We start from the raw sequence: 20,822 nt of genomic DNA on the forward strand, positions 1-20,822 counted from the left end.
ATGTTGCTGGGCATGAATTGTTCATCGGTGCTAATTATTCATGTCTCTGGTGTGCAGATTTATGAGAAGAGTTTCTCAGCATCACCTCTAAGTGTCGCCAAAGCACCAAAAGCTGCAGAAACGTGCGTATGCCAGCCATGCAGTTGGCGTGAGGCACCGCACATTTCCACGGTCATGTCACTCTTAATACATCTGAACTTTGCCGTGAAAAAGAACGGACGCCACATTTTTATGCATACGCACCTTTTGTACACGAGGCCCCAGATGGAAAGGCAGTAAGGCTAGAAGTTTAGGGGCAGGATTTAAATTATTTTATCATGGTGTAGATGGGAAGAGAAATGGGGTCGGCGTTATTTTAAAAGAAGAGTTGGCTAAGAATGTCTTTTAGGTGAAAAGAGTATCAGATCGAGTAATGAGGCTGACACTTGAAATTGAGGGTGTGATGTATAATGTGATTATTGGTGATGCCCCACAGGTAGGATGTGACCTAAAGGTGAAAGAGAAATTCTGGAAGGAGCTAGACGAAGTAGTTCTGAGCATCCCACACAGATAGAGAGTCGTAATTGGTGCAGATTGTAATGGACATGGTGGTGAAGGAAATAGGGGTAGTCACTGATGGTGTAGTGGTACACTCACCTGACTTTGGTGCAGGCACCGTGGGTTCAGTTCCCACTCAGTGACGGTGTGAATGTGAGTGCGAATGGTTGTCCGTGTCTGTATGTGCCCTGGGATAGGCTACAGGGTCCCGCGACCCTAACCAGGATAAGCGGTGTTGAAAATGGATGGATGAATGGATGGAAATAGGGGTGATGAAGAAGTGATCCAGGGAAGGAACTTGGAGGGACAGATGGTGGTAGACTTGGCAAAAAGGACGCAAATGGCTGTAGGGAACACTTATTTCCACAGAAGCGGCAGGAACATAGGGTGACCTACAAGAGCAGAGGTAGAAGCACGCAGGTGGATTAAATCTTGTGCAGACGATGTAATCTGAAGGAGGTTACCGACTGTAAGGTAGTGGTAGGGGAGAGTGTGGCTAGACAGCATAGGATGGTGGTGTGTAAAATGACTCTGGTGGTGGGGAGGAAGATTAGGAAGACAAAACCAGAGCAGAGAACCATGTGGTGGAAGCTGAGACAGGACGAGTGTTGTGCATCTTTTCAGGAAGAGGTGAGACAGGCTCTCGGTGGACAGGATGAGCTTCCAGAAGACTGGACCACTACAGCTAAGGTGATCAGAGAGGCAAGCACGAGAGTACTTGGTGTATCTTCTGACAGGAAAAGAGAGAAGGAGACTTGGTGGTCGAACCTCACAGAACAGGAAATCATACAAGAAAAAAGGTTAGCTAAGAAGAAGTGGGACACTGAGAGGACAGAGGAGAGGTGAAAGGAATACATTGAGATGTGACACAGGGCAAAGGCATATGATGACATGTATGGCAGGTTGGACACTAAAGAAGGTGAAAACGATCGACAGGAAGTCCTTGAGTTATGACGTACACTACCTACGACGTTTCTCCCCGTACCTGCGTGGGTTTTCTCAGGGTACTCCGGTTTCCTCCCACATCCTAAAAACATGCATGGTAGGTTAATTGACAACTCTAAATTGCCCGTAGGTGTGAATGTGAGTGCAAATGGTTGTTTGTTTGTATGTGCCTTGCAATTGGCTGGCAACCAGTTCAGGGTGTACTGAACTCCTGGCCTCCTGCCCGATTATAGCTGGGATAGGCTCCAGCATACCCGCGACCCTAGTGAGGAGAAGCGGCTCAGAAAATGGATGTATGGATGTTACATTTACAGTATGTTACACTTTGTTTTTATGAAACCCTAATTGTGGATTGTGAGCAATAGATTGACATTCCAGTCAGTTGAGCTGCATGCTAAGTGAAGCTAAGCTAACCGTTATTAGACTTCCTTGTGATTCCTCAATTTGGCCTACTTCTTCTGCAAACCAAAAGAGTTCCCGTTTGCCTTGTGTGATACATCAACATCACAATGAATAGAAACATCCATCCATCCATTTTCTGTACCACTTGTCCTCACTAGTGTCATGGACGTGCTGGAGCCTATCCCAACTGACTCTGGGTGAGAGGCGGGGTACACCCTGAACTGGTTGCCAGCCAATCGCAGGACACATATAAACAAACAGCCATTCGCACTCGCATTCACACCTGCGGGCAATTTAGAGTCTTAGAGACTTCAATTAACCGAGCCTACATGTGGATGTGGGAGGAAACCGGAGTACCCAGAAAAAGCCCACGCAGGCACAGGAAGAACATGCAAACTCCACACAGGCGAGGCCAGATTTGAACCTAGGTCCTCAGAACTGTGAGGCAGATGTCCTAACCAGTCGTGCACCGTGCCACCCTGAATAGAAAGATTGATTTAAAAAAAATATAGTAACGTTCTGTGTATAGTGTGACGTCAACCAAAATCCCATGATGAAGTGGAAACTACATGCAATTAAATAATCTATTTACAGTGTTTTACTGCGTGGTAAATAACTGTAGAATTTCCAGCAATGTCTAATTGTACTGTGATATATGCTCTGAGCATCCATTGTAATATTCATGGCTCCACACTGTTAATTAAATATTTCTTTGTAAATAACAAGACACGTACAGTGGGTACGGAAATTATTCAGACCCCTGTTCCTGTAGGGAGAAAACACCACAGCATGATGCTGCCACCACCATGCTTCACTGTTGGGACTGTGCCGGACAGGTGATGAGCAGTGCCTGGTTTTCTCCACACATACTGCTTAGAATTAAGGCCAAAAAGTTCTAGCTTGGTCTCAACAGACCATCCATCCATCCATTTTCTGAGCCGCTTCTCCTCACTTGGGTCGCGGGCGTGCTGGAGCCTATCCCAGCTGTCATCGGGCAGGAGGCGGGGTACACCCTGAACTGGTTGCCAGCCAATCGCAGGGCACATACAAACAAACAACCATTCGCACTCACAGTCACACCTACGGGCAATTTAGATTCTTCAATTAATGCATGTTTTTGGTACGTGAGAGGAAACCGGAGTGCCCGGAGAAAACCCACGCAGGCACGGGGAGAACACGCAAACTCCACACAGGTGGGGCCAGGGATTGAACCCGGGTCCTCAGAACTGTGAGGCTGACGCTCTAACCAGTCGGCCACCGTGCCGCCTTCATCAGACCAGAAAATCTTATTTCTCACAATCTTGGATTCCTTCAGGTGTTTTTTAGCACACTCCATCGGGGCTTTCATGTGTCTTGCACTGAGGAGAGGCTTCCGTCGGGCCACTCTGCTATAAAGCCCCAAGTGGTGGAGGGCTCCAGTGATGGTTGACTTTCTCGAACCCATCTCCCGAGTGCATCTCTGGAGCTCAGCCAAAGTGATCTTTGGGCTCTTCTTTACCTCTCTCACCAAGGCTCATCTCTCCCAATTGCTCAGTTTGATCAGATCGCCAGCTGTAGGAAGGCTTCTGGTCATCCCAAACATCTGTGAGCTGTAAGGTCTTATATAGACAGGTGTGTAGCTTTCCTAATCAAGTCCAATCAGTATAATCAAATACAGATGGACTCCATTGAAGGTGTAGAACTATTTCAAAGACGATCAGAAGAAATTGACAGCACCCGAGTTAAATATGTGTCACTGTGTGATATTTCAGTTTTTCTTTTTTAATACATCAGCAAACATTTCAACAATTAAATTTTTCTCTGTCAATACGGGGTGCTGTGTGTACATTAATGAGGAACAAAAATGAACTTAAATTATTTTAGCAAATGGCTGCACTATAACGAACAGGGAAAACTTTAAGGGGGTCTGAATACTTTACATACCCACGGTATATAACAAGAGACACGCAATAAAATATGATAATACAAGAAAGATAATGATCATAAAAATCTATTGTGTGGAAATACTGAACATTAACAATGTGGCACCGTTGCAGAAAATCACTGTTGTGTACGCTTCAATTATATACATGTGGGTTTAGTAGTACAGTGGAACCTCGATAAAACGGACCCCGATATAACAGATATCAGATAAAACGGACCATCAGAACTGACCAAAAATTTTTTCCATTTGTCACTTAAACTGACGTTGACAAAGTCTGTTAGTTCCAGAATTGACCGCTGTTGTTTACTGGCGCTGTGGCACAATGCAGGCAGAGAATGGGACAGACGTATTGGTGTGTCAACAGATATAAAAAAAATTACTAAATAAAAAAAATTAAAAATAGATCAAATTCCAAAAGAAGTGCCTCCCGTGCATTGGCGTGGCGGCCATGTCATGATGGTTATATCTATTGTCTATTGTACCGTAGAGTGCAGTGCGCACACACACACACACACACACACACACAGAGAGAGAGAGAGAGAGAGAGAGAGAGAGAGAGAGAGAGAGGCTTGGCGGCTGTGTTAAGTCAGGAATACAAAACTTCATGGACATGCTATTTTTGGTACAGTACCAGATTGTGGAGCCTTTTGCCTTTGGCAACGGATTTGGGACTAGTAGTATGCACACTAATTCCTCGTGGCTCATGAAAGTGACTCGCCTATAATAAGTATTGTACATCAACAATGTCACCATGACCAAGCACAAATGTGTGGTAAGTTTGGATGAAATTTTCAAGCTTATATTTATTTACAGTAACTTTGCACTGTACTGGGTGTATTAGGCTGTGAAAAAAAACCTTTGTACTGTACAGTAATATGGGTGCATATGGCCTAAAAAAAAAAGGCTATATCGGACGGCCTCCCGCCCCTATTAGTCCGTTCTATCGAGGTTCCACTGTAGTTTCCATTGGAGGAAGCTCATTGCAGAGGTCAAGAGAGAGGAGCCAATTGCTGCTTTCACAGAGTGTCCCCTGATTCAGGTAAGCTAATCAACTATCCACCCACCCATCCATCCATTTTCTGAGCCGCGACAGTGCTGGAACCAATCCCAGCAATCATCGGGCAGGAGGCGGGGTACACCCTGAACTGGTTGCCAGCCAATCGCAGGGCACATACAAACAAACAACCATTCGCACTCACATTCGCACCTACAGGTAATTTAGAGTCTTCAATTAACCTACCATGAATGTTTTTGGGATGTGGGAGGAAACCGGAATGCCCGGAGAAAACACACGCAGGCACGGGGAGAACATGCAAACTCCACACAAGCGGGGTCGGGGATTGAACCCCGGACCTCAGAACTGTGAGGCAGACGCTCTAACCAGTCGTTCACCGTGCCGCCGCTAATCAACTAGTATTGACAAAATACTGCTCAATACTTCAAATGATTCACAGCTGGTGACTGGGTACCATATATCAAGTGGTGCATGATTCCAGAATTAAGAGCTGCCAACCTATAAAAATTCACGTCCATGACCATTTCTCCAAAATCATCTGAATTTCCATATTTTCAAAACTTTGTCACAAACATTATCTTGCGACAGTCATAATCATAATCGTTAATAAATTATGGCTTCAATATTTGTCCTTTTAAAAATTCAAATCAACCTTGTAATGGCGGACACAGTTTCAGCCTGAATCAAAGTGCCAGAAGATGTGATTTGGACGTTCCATCATCAAAAATATCCGTGACTATGGATTAATTCACATTTTGCTAATTCTGTTTTCAACCTCTGTAACAAAAAAAGCAAGTCTATTGAAGCACATTAATCAGATCTCAAACGTAAAAATTCAAACTCAGCACGCTATTTTGCAAACAACCAAATAACATTGCTGATAGATTGCACTGGATAGTTTATGTATGGTTTCTATTTAGTGCAGTGTACATCTTGTACATGTCTTTTCTTGCATGCTACTTACTGTATATTACATATTTTTATTTCCTATAGGCACTATTGCTGCAGAAACAATTCAAATTTCCCCATTGTGGGACTAATAACGGTTATCTTATATAACAAATATGTATTAATAATAACAATAATAATAATAATAATATATTTTTAACCTGCCCACGTTTTGAAGTGACGTGTGCAGTCACATACTCATTCATTTCCGGCTCAGACGCGGCGTCCTGTGTGGATGTGTATTATTTTAGATTTATATATGTAAACAGGCATTAATTGCCCTGTTATTTTGTTGTTGAAAGTTCATTACTCTCCGCGAAAACGTGGTTCTAGCCAGACCTACAGTATGTGACAAGTGTACCACCAAATCACTTATTTTGATGTTTTGCGACTGCATGCAACGATAGCTTAGCAATTAGCATGGCTTTGACATGGTCTTTGCCTAGCCACTCCTCGTCCTCACTTTTTGACGGTTGTAAGAGGCATGGTCAGAAGTGTAGCTTATTTGCTGGAGGCGATGATCAGTGACTTGCAATGCGTTGATGCCGGACGCAAAGAGAAGCTTCCCCTTGGCAGCTGGTGGGTGTAATAAAATCATGTGCACCAAGCAGCTGTTTAGTGTGGACACAAAGGTAATGTCAGACATTGAATTTCTTTTTTCAATATCCGGAACAATCAGTGTTACGGCTTTAACGAATCAACGTTCAGTGGTTTCCGTAACAAAATACGGGTGTTCCGTGACATTTGGCAGCTTCGAGAATCCAATTCAGACTACTCACCTCCCACTTATTGATTGATTGATTAATTGGTTTATATTTTCAGTAACTTACTGACAGCAGTGTTGCTACTTAGTTACTCTAAATTCAAGTTTACAGTGTTGCCAGTAAGTTACTTTACAAACCCTATGAAACATCTAAGAGTGCAGATAAGATGAAGCATTGTAGAATGTTCATCATCGACTGTATACCCCTGGAAGCACTTACCTGAGTATTCCCTTTTGATGTTGGGCAGGTTGGCAGGACAGGAGTTACTGATGGGCAGACCTTGCTGAGACATACCCTGATTTCCATACATGTCCATGAGGTTGGTGGGCACTGGTATCTGAGGGGCACAGAAGTGTTAGGGGGCTCCTGGACAGATGATGGGCAAGATGGTTATTGGTTTTAAATGTACTGTAACGCCCTAATGTAGTAATGAGACTGCTGTTACGGATGTACCGTGTTGGCCATTTGAAGTCCTGGGTCCATCAGGCCGAGGATATCATCGTTGTAACTGGACTCCAGACTGATAATGTCATCGATGACATCATCCATCTAAAACAAAAGCATGTCATTCAAGTAAATGCTCATCAAAATGGGTGTACATTTGGTAATGGACCAGAACAACCGCAGTAACCTCTTTCTCGCAATTCGAGTTCAGGGTCAGTAAGGCCATAGGGCTGTTGGGGGCGCTGTTGCCTGGCCCTGGCGGCATGCCCCCGTGGTCAGAGGACTTTTGGGGGCAGGGCAAGCTCAGTACATGTGAGCCAACCTTTCCCAGGTACTGCTTGACCTGCTGCTGCTGGGAGCGCTGGATGTGGTACTTGGTCGGGTTCTCCAGATGAGTCTGCACCTGTTGTAGACCAAGAGAATGCCAAAGACATTAGTTTGGAAGCCAGGCATACTGTGCATAACTAAAAATCACTTGAAATAAAGTGGATCAACATGGTCTACACATCACCTGTTAAAATGGGAGTTTTGTTGTTGTTGTTTTAGACAGCTTTGAGGTAAGAAATATTTCATTTCAATCTTACGAATTCCAAACTAAACATGTTTCAGTCAAATACAACCGAAAAAAAGCATACTTTTGTTTGTGATATGACCATTTGCTTGTCAACAATAAATAGTTTTCTCCGTTTTACATTAAAAGTATAACGAGTGCATTTCTTCACATTTGACAGAAGATTTTCGGACATTTTTCGGACATTTTCCCCCCCTCTAATTTAAGAATAAATATTAAACAATGATCTATATTTACAACCCAAGTTCTAATATGTATTCCTTGAACTTGTATTCATTTATTCCAAACAGTTTATTCACTTTATTTTGTAGCATTTCTCTTGGCTACATTGCTTCTAGTATGTGAATGTGGATAATTGATTTTTGGATCAGATTTTAGCCTCTTGCGTCACGTTGGACGACTGGTTAACACATCTGCCTCACAGTTCTGAGGACCCGGATTCAAATCCGGCCCGCCTGTGTGGAGTTTGTAGCTCTCCCCGTGCCTGCGTGGGTTTTCTATGGGGACGCCGGTTTATCCCACATCCCAAAAACATGCATGGTAAGTTATTTGAAGACTCTAAATTGTCCATAGGTATGAATGAGAGCGCAAATGGTTGTTTGTTTCTATGTGCCCTGCGATTGGCTGGCGACCAGTTCAGAGTGTACCCCGCCTCTTGCCCGAATGATAGCTGGGATAGGCTCCAGCACGCTTGCGATCCTAGTGAGGATAAGCGGTTCGGAAAATGGATGGATGGATGAATTTTAGCCTTGATGTTCTGCCATGTCAATCTACTCAGCCCAGGGTCTACAGAATCAGTAGTGCTGGCCAATGTTACTCAAACTATATTATCAATGAGACTGTTGCTTTAAACAATCAGATTTCAATGTGTCCTCATACATGACGTCAGCATTTTTCTGTCCCCTGATTGGTTGGTCAGAGCAAAACTTCACACATTAATACATTTAATACACAGTATCTCTGGTGAGCATATGATGTATTTTATTTATCCATCCATCCATATTTTATTTAAATGTCTGTAAATGTTTTTTTCACATTATTATGAAGAATGATGATTCTGAACTGCTCCAAATGATGTATGTGGCACAGTTGCATACTGTCATATTGCATTTTCGGTATTGATGGTTTTGATAATTACAACGGGATTGTGGTGGTATTAAGTGGTGGATTGAGTCGGGTAAGTCCCCACTGAAGGCCCCGGCACCAAACACACAGCCCCTCATGATTATTGATGTTGGGGTTTTAGTCATTAATCATTTTCTTCGGGTCGGGATTCCCCCGGAAGAGCTGGGTGAAGTGGCTGGGGAGAGGGAAGTCAGGGCATCCCTGCTAAAGCTGCTGCCCGACCCGACCTCGGATAAGCGGTAGAAAATGGATGGATAATTTTCTTTGGAGCCTGTGCTAAATATTCAATATATAATTTTAATCGGATGATAAAGTAAAGGTCAGAAGTTAAAGAAGAGAAGCGGATTAATGTAAGGGCAAGACATGAACAACACAGCATATAATGTGCAGCAAACTTTGCACAAGCACCGCACGCATTTCTGAACACTGTAAGCACTAAATGCTAATGCTAATTAACGCAACAAAAGAGGTATACACTACTTAAATTGGTTATCCAGGGTCACAATGCTCATTATGAAAAGCCAGTGTAAGATCAACGTGATGGACAGTGAGTACGGAAAGTATTCAGAACCCCTTAAAAATTTCACTCTTCGTTATATTGCAGCCATTTGCTAAAATCATTTAAGTTCATTTCCCCCCCATTAATGCTACTCACAGCACCCCATATTAACAGAAAAAAACAGAATTGTTGAAATCTTTGCAGATTTATTAAAAAAGAAAAACTGAAATATCACACAGCCATAAGTATTCAGACCCTTTGCTGTGACACTATATTTAACTCGGGTGATCTCCATTTCTTCTGATCATCGTTGAGATGGTTCTACACTTTCATTGGAGTCCAGCTGTGTTTGATTATACTGATTGGACTTGATTAGGAAAGCCACACACCTATATAAGACCTTGTCAGAGCAAATGAGAATCATGAGGTCAAAGGAACTGCCTGAAGAGCTCAGAGACAGAATTGTGGGAAGGCACAGATCTGGCCAAGGTTACATAAACATTTCTGCTGCACTTAAGATTCCTAAGAGCGCAGCATAATCCTGAAATGGAAGCCGTTTGGGACGACCAGAACCCTTCCTAGAGCTGGCAGTCTTGCCAAAATGAGCAATTGGGGGAGAAGAGCCTTGGTGAGAGCGGTAAAGAAGAACCCAAAGATCACTGTGGCTGAGCTTCAGAGATGCAGTCACTGCAGCCCTCCACCAGTCGGGGCTTTATGGCAGGATGGCCCGACGGAAGGCTCTTCTCAGTGCAAGACACATGAAAGCCCGCATGGAGTTTGCTAAAAACTCCTGAAGGACTCCAAGATGGTGAGAAATACGATTCTCTGGTCTGATGAGAGCAAGCTAAAACTTTTTGGCCTTAATTATAAGCAGTATGTGTGGATAAAACCAGGCACTGCTCATCACCTGTCCAATACAGTCCCAACAGTGAAGCACGGTGGTGGCAGCATCATGCTGTGGGGGTGTTTTTCAGCTGCAGGGACAGGACGACTGGTTGCAATCGAAGGAAAGATGGATGCGGCCAAGTACATGGATATCCTGGACGAAAACCTTCTCCAGAGTGCTCAAGACCTCAGACTGGGCCGAAAGCTCACCTTCCAACAAGACAATGACCATAAACACACAGCTAAAACAACCAAAGAGTGGCTTCCGAACAACTCCGTGACTGTTCTTGAATGGCCTAGCCAGAGTCCTGACTTAAACCCAATGAAGCATCTCTGGAGAGACCTGAAAATGGCTGTCCACCAATGTTCACCATCCAACCTGACAGAACTGGAGAGGATCTGCAAAAAGGAATGGCAGAGGATCCCCAAATTCAGGTGTGAAAAACTTGTTGCATCATTCCCAAAAAGACTCATGGCTGTATTAGCTCAAAAGGGGCTTCTACTAAATACTGAGCAAAGGGTCTGAATACTTATGGCTGTGTGATATTTCAGTTTTTCTTTTTTAATAAATCTGCAAAAATTTCCACAATTCATTTTTTTTCTGTCAATATGGGGTGCTATGTGTACATTAATGAGGAAAAAATGAACTTAAATGATTTTAGCAAATGGCTGCAATATAGCAAAGAGAGAAAGATTTAAGGGGTCTGAATACTTTCCGTACCCACTGTATTTGTGTGTGTGCCTTAAGCAGCAAAAAAATGGTTATGAAGAGGAAAACAGTCACTGTGGTGAAGGGTAAAAAGACGTTGGGTGTATCAGTCTTAAGTTTCATCCAATGTCTGTGGATCAATGCTAAATAAATTTAAAAGGTTGTGTTGAATATCACCCATCAAAGTGTTTAAATTGTTCAGTGCAAAGACATTAAACAAACAATTTATATTGTCAATATAAATGAAAAACAAACGTACCTCATAAGGGTGATATCCAAGCATCTCAAGCATTATATACACTTATTTAAAATGTCCAGTCCAAGAGCCAGACTCTTGAATTTCAGAATTCAACTAAGATCTATGCTACGATGGACCGTCACTGCTTCTTTTCTCAGGACTGGGGCGTCTGCGAGGGAAGCCACTGCCGGCTTATCTTTAAATGCCGAGAAAAAACCCATTAGTTACACGTGTTAGAGAATGCCGGCGGACACAATGAGCCTTTTCAAATTTGTGTTGTTCCATGTAAAAACTGAAGTTATGCCTTTATGGCGTATCACTTGACGTGAGGATGCTGCACTAACAGTTAGTGCCTTTGTTTGGCGAAGGCCACCTCTTCGGCTGAAACCTGCCTGGGGCTTTTACTTGGCCCCATCCAGTTGTTTAACCCGTTTGATGCTCAGCAAGTGAGGCCATGTCAGCAAAGCATACATAATGAAGCCCATTATACCTTTGTTAGATATATCCTCAATTCCACTGTTTCCTACTTTAAATTTGTAACATCAGACATAATCAATAACACTGCGCCTCTTCTTTTTTGCATGACTATTTTTGCTGTGGGGGATGTAGATGGCTAAAAGGGTCCTAGGCTGGGGTTGAACTCTTGGATACTTCTGCCGCTTTTCAGGCTACAGACAAATCATATATTTTGCAAGGTCAGTGTGCTGTGCCGGTTAACCCTGAAAAAAAAAAAGATTAAAATAAATCTAGTGTTTTGCATCAGTATCTTTCCTTCCACTTGTCATACAATCAGATCTTGTGTTCCTGCGACTCTCACAAAAGCACAAACGCTCTCTTCTTCATGCTGGGATACAATATTATTGTCTCAGTGCCCATGTGAGGTGCGTTAACACACGTCCTGCAGGTAGCTCTCACCTTGGGCAACAAATTGCCATTACAGGGTTGTAAAAACGACAACACTGAGGGGGTAGAGGGTCTTGAGATATTTACAGCTCATCAGTGACTGACTCAGAGGAACTTCAATATTCCCGTGGCAAAGAATGGGAATTACTCACCAGTGAATTAAACTAGATGACATTTTTTGTTATCTTTTGACTGATGACTTCATTCACTTCAGAAGTTTTAACTGGTGCAGCAGTACGAATCAATTGTACTGTATATATGGATAAAAGCAAGAAGCTTGGAGTCGCCTTGCATTACAAATAGAGAGCACTCCGGCATTATTAGTTAAATTAATCCTGAAAATAGACTGAATGTTGTTATTCAGAGGCCTAATCCAGATAAATATACTGTACTTGACCCCTTAAATGTGCAAGCCCGAGTGCAAACAGGTGTAAACAAACAAGGAATTATAATTCATTCATTCATGATCATAAATTCAAATTGGGTTAAACCTTTGACAACATTTTGCAACTATTGTTTCAGTTTTTAAAGTCCGCGACCACAATAAAAAAAAAAAAACAGCATTCTACTAACTCCCTGATATCAGTCTGAATATTTCATCAGTTGTTAGGTATTTTATGTAGATTTAATCAACTTTATTGATTCCATGAGAGAAATTATGGTTTAGTGGCAACACTTTAATAAAGAAGAAAAGAAAATACTGTAAGTCTCTTGAGGACGAAACCTTTTTGTATACTTGTTGGTCCTTCATCCCTTTTGGTCAGTGGGCCGTCAGTAGGACCCAGACCTATTAATACTATAATTATTTTGATGATTGCATGTAATTTAACCAGCACGACATTTGGGGAATTAAATAGTCCATTCAGAGCAGCTTTATGAGTGGAAGTGGGTTTGAGCCAGGCAGGAAAGTCTTGAGGAGAGTCCAAGAAAGCAAGTTTAGGATAAGCAAATAATAATAACTGAAAACCAGAAAACTGCACAGAAAAAGGAATTGAAGTTAAGTTATCCAAAATGTTTTGCAAACATGTTGCCCAAACAGCTAACGCGCCAAACATTTTGTATAGTATAGGTTTACAGTTTATGTATACAGTATTTGGTTTATTTTGCCCATTTTAAGACACATTTGCAATATAACTTGACTTCTCACACAAACTGCTTTCGCATCAATTCGAATAACCTTGTGACCCCTCTGTCGTTGGCTTTTGTGATGCTAAATGTGAAGATAGCTATGGTTTTTAACCACATGCGCCTCTCACAGGCACATCAGAAATCAATTGGGCTCTGTGACCACTGTAGTAAACAGTAAAAAGAGAAAAGCTTTCCTTATATCTCTCCTTGCACAACTCACACAAAATGGAACGACACATGTACACAGTTACAGTTGTCCCAGTATAAACAAGACATTCTGTAACCAAAAAAGACATGGTCAGAAGTTAACGAACCAATTCTTACTACAAATTACTACAACAAACGACAAAAACTAACTAATGTGTGTTACAGCTATTTGTGGGACATAGTTAAAAAAAATCTGATTGTACAGAGGCTTTTCCTTATCCATTTTCTATAGTGCTGGTCCTTATTAGGGCCGCGGGTGAGCTGGAGCCTAGCCTAGCTGACTGTGGGTGAGAGGTGGGTACACCCTGGACGCCAGCCAATCACATTTACAACAACAAAATTCATTCACACCATCGGGAAATTGAGATTTAATGAACCTAACATGCGTGTACTTGTTTATTTTTTTATTATTCGGTGGGAAGCCAGAGTACCCAAAGAAAACCCATACAAGAACTCCACACCAGGGCAGTTCTAGGGATTGGCCTGAGGTGGCCGTGGATTCCCTAGACTGAAACCTGGCCATTCCATTGGCCACCCCCGTCGTGTGTGTTTGTATTGCATTCTTTTTGTCCATAATTGCATTTCTTTCAAAGGCATAATATGTCTTCAGAGTCACAAGACACTAAGGAAGCATTTCATCTGAGCACATGGGTTTTAGGCCAGTACAACTAGGGTATGGCTCAACTAAAGTAGTGACAATATGAAAAGAAGGACTGTGTGTGTGTGTGTGTGTGTGTAACTCAAAACAGTCAACGGGAGATGAGCAGATTAATATAAATTAGCTACTGTACAGTGAGATGGTCAATTTTCGCCATGTGTAACTATCATTTGTGACAACAAATGATACTAACAATATACATAGCATGCACGGAGGAAAAACAGGTTAGCTGCGCAAATTGAGACACTACCCTGTTCGCTAAAATGCTGGTCTTGGCAGGTCAAAATTAGACTGTTACACATATATTGTTGGAAAATGTCAGGGTTTCCAACAATATAGAAAAGCCACAGTCTTCAGACTTAAACCCCATCAAGCTGGTTTGGGATGAATTGGACAGAAGAGTGAGCGCAAAGCACCCTGGCAGTGCTTTCGAAGGAATATTTATTTCCTTTGTTGAAAGAATGCCGTGAGTGTGTTCAGCTGTTATATCTGCCTAAGGTTGCTACTTTAATGAGTTAAAGGTTTAAAATACATTTTGGTTTATAGATTGATTGCATGATTTCTTAGGTCACATAAATTGTTTATTTGTCCTGTGCTTTCATTTCACAGTACAATGAGACACTGAACAGCATGAATTCCAATTAAAAATAAACTGGAAAAATTGGGCCTATACTCTAACTCACGATTGCCGTCTACGGCTATTTGCCAGAGTTACGATTTAGTAATAATAGCTCGGCCCATTTCAATCACCACTACACCATGCAGTTAGCCATCAATCTATGCCTACAACCTGAAAAATGCACCTTCTGTGATGTGTTTTGTGTTATTTAGGCTAGTTTCTCTGTTGTGGTGACATACAAGCAGCTCATGCAGGGAGTGAGTTAGACGGCTTCACATCGTCTTTGTTTAATACATCAGCGCCTCACTCGGAGTTGTTGTGTGTTAGTCCCCGAGATAACAGAGACATGGGAAAGTAAACGGTTTATTAACCATAACCACAGCAGCACACGTTATTCAGCCAGTAGTTGACTACAGACACTTGAGCACATAACGTACGGGCGAAAGTAATTGATTGACAGGTGAAGGGCTCGTCTCCAGCGCCTCCAGTGGCCACCCCCATACAGTCCTGCAGCTCGAGGGCAGGCCTTATTTTTCATGATTTCATAGCCTTATTTTACATACATGGTGATTTTTTTATTCATTCTAATTTGGCAGGCTGTTTAAAAAAAAAAGACTTCTCAATGTTGTGTCAAATTTACAAGACATTTTTTTGGCCTCTAGTTGTGTCCTTATTTGCAAGAAGAGAAGCTAATACATTGGATGTGTATTTGATCATTTAACCCTGGCTGGATTGTAAAAAAAAAACCAAAAAAAAAAACATAGATATAGTGTATAGGTGCCTTAATTATTCCCTTGTTTTATAGATGCAATTTTAAACACGTTATGTGTTCTGTGTCACCCCAAAATGACCTCTAGTCTCACTCTGGCCCCACTACTGAAAATCTTCTGGCTCTCCCCCTGCACCACAAAGTCAAAATTCAAAAACAGAACCTCTTGACTGTGAGGAAGACATGGTAAACACTACTCCACTGTACTGCTTAATTACATGTTAATGTAACAACAATATTTGAGACAATACAAATGCTTTGATTTCAAAATTTATTTTATTCTCCCAAAATCCAAAGCAAAAGTCACTGTTGCAATATTGGTTACAGAATAAGTCTAGTTTTCTCCTCTTTCAACCAGCTACAGAGACAAACTTGTATTCGGACTGCTGACGCTCTGGTGTCCATGCTTGCTGCAACATGTTTTGAATTAAGGTGACGCCGTAGGCTTGATGTGTTTCAGTGATAAGTCTTTGTTACACAATTTGCATACAACTATGCTCTTCATGCTTCCCTCGGCCAGTTAACAAAAAGAAGAAAAAAAAACAAAAAAACTTTCCAACCACCAGGCCAAGCAATGCGGTCTCGCCTCTTTCATCATATTGTTAGCCTTACGTTCTGGTTCACATTCAATGAATCAGTGTTATCAATGTGTCAAAAATAAGGACACTGAGAACGGTTCTGTGTCAACAGGAGTGCAGAAATACAAAAGTTTGATTAAATGCTCTTTTTTGTAATGAAATTAATTGATTGAAATTTGGGTAGTATGGTGTAACAGTAATGCATGAGGAATGTTGTTCTTGATCTGCTCAATGTGTAAAGTGGCTTGAGGTAACTTCAGTTGTGAATTGTTCCTATAGAAGTAGAAATGACTTGACTTAATAGTGGTTTTTGGAGTCAGGATAGCTGGGTTCAAATCTCCATTTAGCCATCTGTTTGCAGCTTGTTGGCTAACCCTGTGCCCTGCGATTGACTGCCGTGCAGTCTTAGGGTGGATGGATGGATGGATGGATGGATTGACATTACAGTTATGTTAGCATAGAAAAATAGCACTAACAAGAAGGTGAACCCAGGTCACCAATGGCAATGACAGACACTTTTCTCTAAATTACAAACCAGTGTACATTCAAAATATTTCAACCTCTTTTTTAAGGTCATGCATACCAATACAGTACATACTGTTGTTTTTAGGCAACCGGGAGGAGATGTAAACGGTACTTTTTTAAACTTGTACTTCAGAGATGGTGTAACTGTAACCTATTTCTAGTCTGTTTGTGTCATTCTCACCACAGGATTATTTTGGTGTTGTCAATTAATGTTGATTTCCGGATTAGTAGTAGTATATTAGTATTAGTATATATTAGTAGTATTCCGTTGTAGATTAGCAAATGAAATGAACTAAGTGTTTTGTAATATTTTATGCATGTACATTTGTACTTCCTTTCCCAGCCAAACTAGCATTCACTTAAGTAAATATCCTTCAGCTGCATTGCCACCATGAGCAAATTGTCATCATCAGTTAATGTACACCCTGACCTTAGAATAACATGTTCCCCTCTAAATGTCTGTTGGCTTTATCATGTGGAAAAATCAGGATTTGAGGTTTTCAAACTTATTTTCGTCCTCAAGGTTTTCTTATTTTATCATACACGCTTAATAAAAATAAAAAAATCAGTTGCCAGAGTTTATTATACCCCCTTGGGGGAAGCAGGCTTTAGACTAGAATGTCCCAGTACTGTCAATACACATACTGGAGATTTTCTTTAAAACTACGCGGACTGAGGTAAAAAAACAACAACAACAAAGAATTCTGTCATGAGTCAGTACGCAGAAAAGGTGATTTTCATTGTGAATTTTGGTTACGAATCTACATAAAGGATTTACAAATCTCACTTGTTGCGGGCTATATGAAAGGATACCATCCCTTTTCTGTACCGCTTATACTCACCGGGGTCGCGGGCACGCTGAAGCCTATCCCAGCTATCTTCGGGCAAGAGGAGGGTACACCCTGAACTGGTCGCCAGCCAATCGCATGGCACATACAAACGAACAACCATTTGCACTCACATTCGCACCTATGGGCAACTTAGAGTCTTCAACCTACCACGCATGTTTTTGGGATGTGGGAGGAAACCGGAGTATCGGGAGGAAACCCACGCAGGCACAGGGAGAACATGCAAACTCCACACAGGCGGGGCTGGGATTTGAACCCCGGTCGGCAGAACTGTGAGGCAGATGTGCTGACCAGTCGTCCACCGTGCCGCCCTAAATACTTTATACTAAAGATTTTTTTTAAAATAAATAAATAAAAATAAAAAAAAATAATAAAAAAGGAGCAGCGGGTTTAGTGACTGCATTTGAAGCCACAGGAAAGAAGACAGCTTGTTGTTTTTCAGATGGTTTTGGAGGCTTTAGCAGCCCCTGAGGGCATCAGCAACAAGACATTTTGAGTCAGAACAGAAAACATTCAACAGAAACATGCACAAAGCATGCTGTTGTACTTTGGAGGGGACGTGTGATTATTTTTTGACTTGTATGCTTTTGGGCATTCCATGATGTTCCTGCAGCATACTTAAACAAGAAGGAAGCATTAGCAAGAATAGACCACTTTGTGTGACGGTTAAGCTGCTATCATGCTCTCACTACAACAAATGTGATCCTTTGGAGAACAACTACATCATAGAAAGATTGGCAACCTTCAATCATCATCAGTACAAAGGTAATTCTCGAGGAAATAAAACTTGGGGTTCCTTTAATTGAGTAGTTGTCAACTGCTGTCACCCTGGGAACTACATTACTCTTTTGTTCAAAGTCGCGACCCACTTATAGAAGTTAAAAACAAAGTATGTAACACAATGTTTACATGTTCAAAGTTTTCGCATTATGTCCCGCACCTCTGGAAATGCTCCTGGCCAACCATGTTGGAGGTTGACGCATTGTTTTGTTCCGGTGCTGGTTGAGTGTTTGAAGAGATTAATTTGATTGCTGACGTCAAACAATGGTGAATTACTGTGCAGTGTTTGGCTCCAACAGTACAGGTGAAAGGGACAAAGTCTCATTTGACCATTTATCAGCGCTAATTTGGAATCAGGGCGAGAAGACTGAACATTTGTCAAAGAACACATCGAGAGTGTGGCTTTCATGAACCAGCAGAGCTGCTTATTACAATCCAGCCAGACATCCAGTCCATACATCCATGTCTGTGCTAAAGATTTCGTTAAACGTAAACTGTAACACTTAACAACGTTAGAACACACGTTACACACTGTGCATACAGTATGTCTCCATTTTCGATATTTACATTTTAGTTCAGTACTCTTCAGTAACAGATTGATAAAATGTGTATCTTACGTTGGATATCGGTCGATTGTTGCCGTGGTATTATATTAAACACACATACATGTCAGAAATGTAGGATTATTTGATTCCTGGAATGGCATCTGACTCCCACCATGCTAACTACTTTCTAGCTTTCAGGCTAATGTTAGGTGAAGTCAATGCTGTTTTAGCTACAGTAAGCCAAGTTGTCGACTATTCCGGGTCATTCAGTTAAACAGTCTTGGTTTTATTTCGGCTTGTCTTCGTACACAGTTAGGCAGGTGAGAGATATTTGAATTTGTCTTGGGATCAGAGTTATTTTTGACAGCTTCGCTATCGTGTCATATCTGCTACCGCATCCAAAGTTTGTCTAAACTCTCAACATTTTAGCGCTCATCTTAGCACATTTAAGGAGACTGGAAAATATACAGTATAACCTATCTGATCTTCACCAATTAGGAAAAAGCGAACACATGAAAACAAACACGAGTCAGTCTACTCGTCTTTCCGTTTCAAGCATAAATTATCCTCCCAATCTCAACGTACAACACAGGGGAAAAACAAATATCGATCACGTGAACGAAAAACTCTCTCTCTCTCTCTCTCTCTCTCTCTCTCTCGATATATATTTTTTTAATATCAAAATTTGACTGAGCTTTTCTTTCTACAACAGTGAAACATCAATAGTTTGCCTTTCATTTTAGAAACAATGTAGACAAGTGTCACAGTTACAGTTTGATCAGTCTGAATGATTATGTATAGAAATACCAATGGCATTTGTTATTGCTTTGGCTCCAGGAGAGGCTGTTTAAATGCTGCTGTTAGACCCCCAGTAATTACATTTCTGACAATGCCTGGTAAAATAATGTTTTTTTTGTTTTGTTTTGTTTTTTCAAAATAAGAGACAAGTCAGACGTAGGATGCTTGTTGAATATTTCACTGTACAGTATAAGAGTCCTCAGTTTACGATGGAGTTTTGTTCTAACGACAGTGACACAATCAGGATTTTGTACCTGAATCAGAACACGTCGTCTATCACTAACCCACCCTAAAAACAGTTATTTGTATGGAAAAAAAAAACACTTCCAGGCCATAAATCTAAAACAATTCAGTGAGGATATGCGGTAAAGAAAATGGATGGATGGATGCCTGGATGAAAAACTGTACAGCGGTAACTTAGCCTTCTTGTGCTGTGTGACTACTAGTTCATTGCACACCTTTAGGCGCCATCGTAAAACTGAGGACTGCCAGCTACTAGCTTTATGACCCTCCAGTTGAGAATTACTGCTTTATTTCATGCCAACTTTAAGGGCTTTCATTGAGATTTAATTCTGCATTGTCACTTCCCGTCCATTTATTTTTTTGCTTGTTTATATTCCTCCTTTGTCTTATTTTGCTGTTGTTTTTTTTTACACCCTAGAAGTGTTTGTGTTTTATGTCAAGCACTGTGATTTACCATGTTGGAAAGTGACATCCAAGTAAATCTGCCCTGACGTAAAATGAAAATAAATAATTTTTAAAAATTGCAGGTTTACAAATGTTGATGCTTTTTTTTAGAAATTATGTTTTAATAACGGCGGCACGGTGACCGGCTGGTTAGAGCGTCAGCCTCACAGTTCTGATCCCCGGCCCCGCCTGTGTGGAGTTTGCATGTTCTCCCCGTGCCTGCGTGGGTTTTCTCCGGGCACTCCGGTTTCCTCCCACATCCCAAAAACATGCATTAATTGGAGACTCTAAATTGCCCGTAGGCATGACTGTGAGTGCGAATGGTTGTTTGTTTCTATGTGCCCTGCGATTGGCTGGCAACCAGTTCAGGGTGTACCCCGCCTCCTGCCCGATGACAGCTGGGATTGGCTCCAGTACGCCCGCGACCCTAGTGAGGAGAAGCGGCTCAGAAAATGGATGGATGGATGTTTTAATAACCTGTCTCAAACAGTGTCTGACCATATTAGTGTGCAGCAAAGTTTGTACAAGCACTGCACTCATTAAACAGTAATGTTAGCACTTGCACTAGTGCTACACAATATGGGAACAGTTCTGGCTGGTCCACCAATATTCAACATGACTAAAGAAGGCGACTGGGTCACCAACTCAATGACATTGACACTCTTCTCATTAAAATAGTTTTTCTGTTCTCTGAATGCCAAGTTCTTTGATATTGCTGCTATACACCTCTGTACAGTTCCTTAAAGCTTAAGGTCACTACCAATGTTGATA

At 41.5% G+C, this 20,822-nt stretch overlaps 1 protein-coding gene across 2 annotated transcripts in view; it reads right to left on the reverse strand.

Moving 5' to 3' along the window:
- The window catches only part of LOC133409830 (microphthalmia-associated transcription factor-like), a 68,626-nt gene that overhangs the window by 14,688 nt on the left and 33,116 nt on the right, over nucleotides 1-20,822 (reverse strand). Inside the window, exons 1-4 of one of the 2 annotated variants that reach the window (XM_061690361.1) lie at nucleotides 11,028-11,149; nucleotides 7,167-7,382; nucleotides 6,989-7,084; nucleotides 6,755-6,872 (exon numbers count right to left, since the gene is read on the reverse strand). In XM_061690361.1, the coding sequence (XP_061546345.1) occupies nucleotides 6,755-6,872; nucleotides 6,989-7,084; nucleotides 7,167-7,382; nucleotides 11,028-11,060 (463 nt within the window). In that variant the 5' untranslated portion in view covers nucleotides 11,061-11,149. Of the gene's footprint in view, nucleotides 1-6,754; nucleotides 6,873-6,988; nucleotides 7,085-7,166; nucleotides 7,383-11,027; nucleotides 11,150-20,822 lie in introns of those variants that run through there. The other variant, XM_061690352.1, reaches the window with a different exon arrangement.

The sequence above is a fragment of the Phycodurus eques genome, chromosome 1, assembly GCF_024500275.1.
Source record: "Phycodurus eques isolate BA_2022a chromosome 1, UOR_Pequ_1.1, whole genome shotgun sequence".
Lineage (NCBI taxonomy): Eukaryota > Metazoa > Chordata > Actinopteri > Syngnathiformes > Syngnathidae > Phycodurus > Phycodurus eques.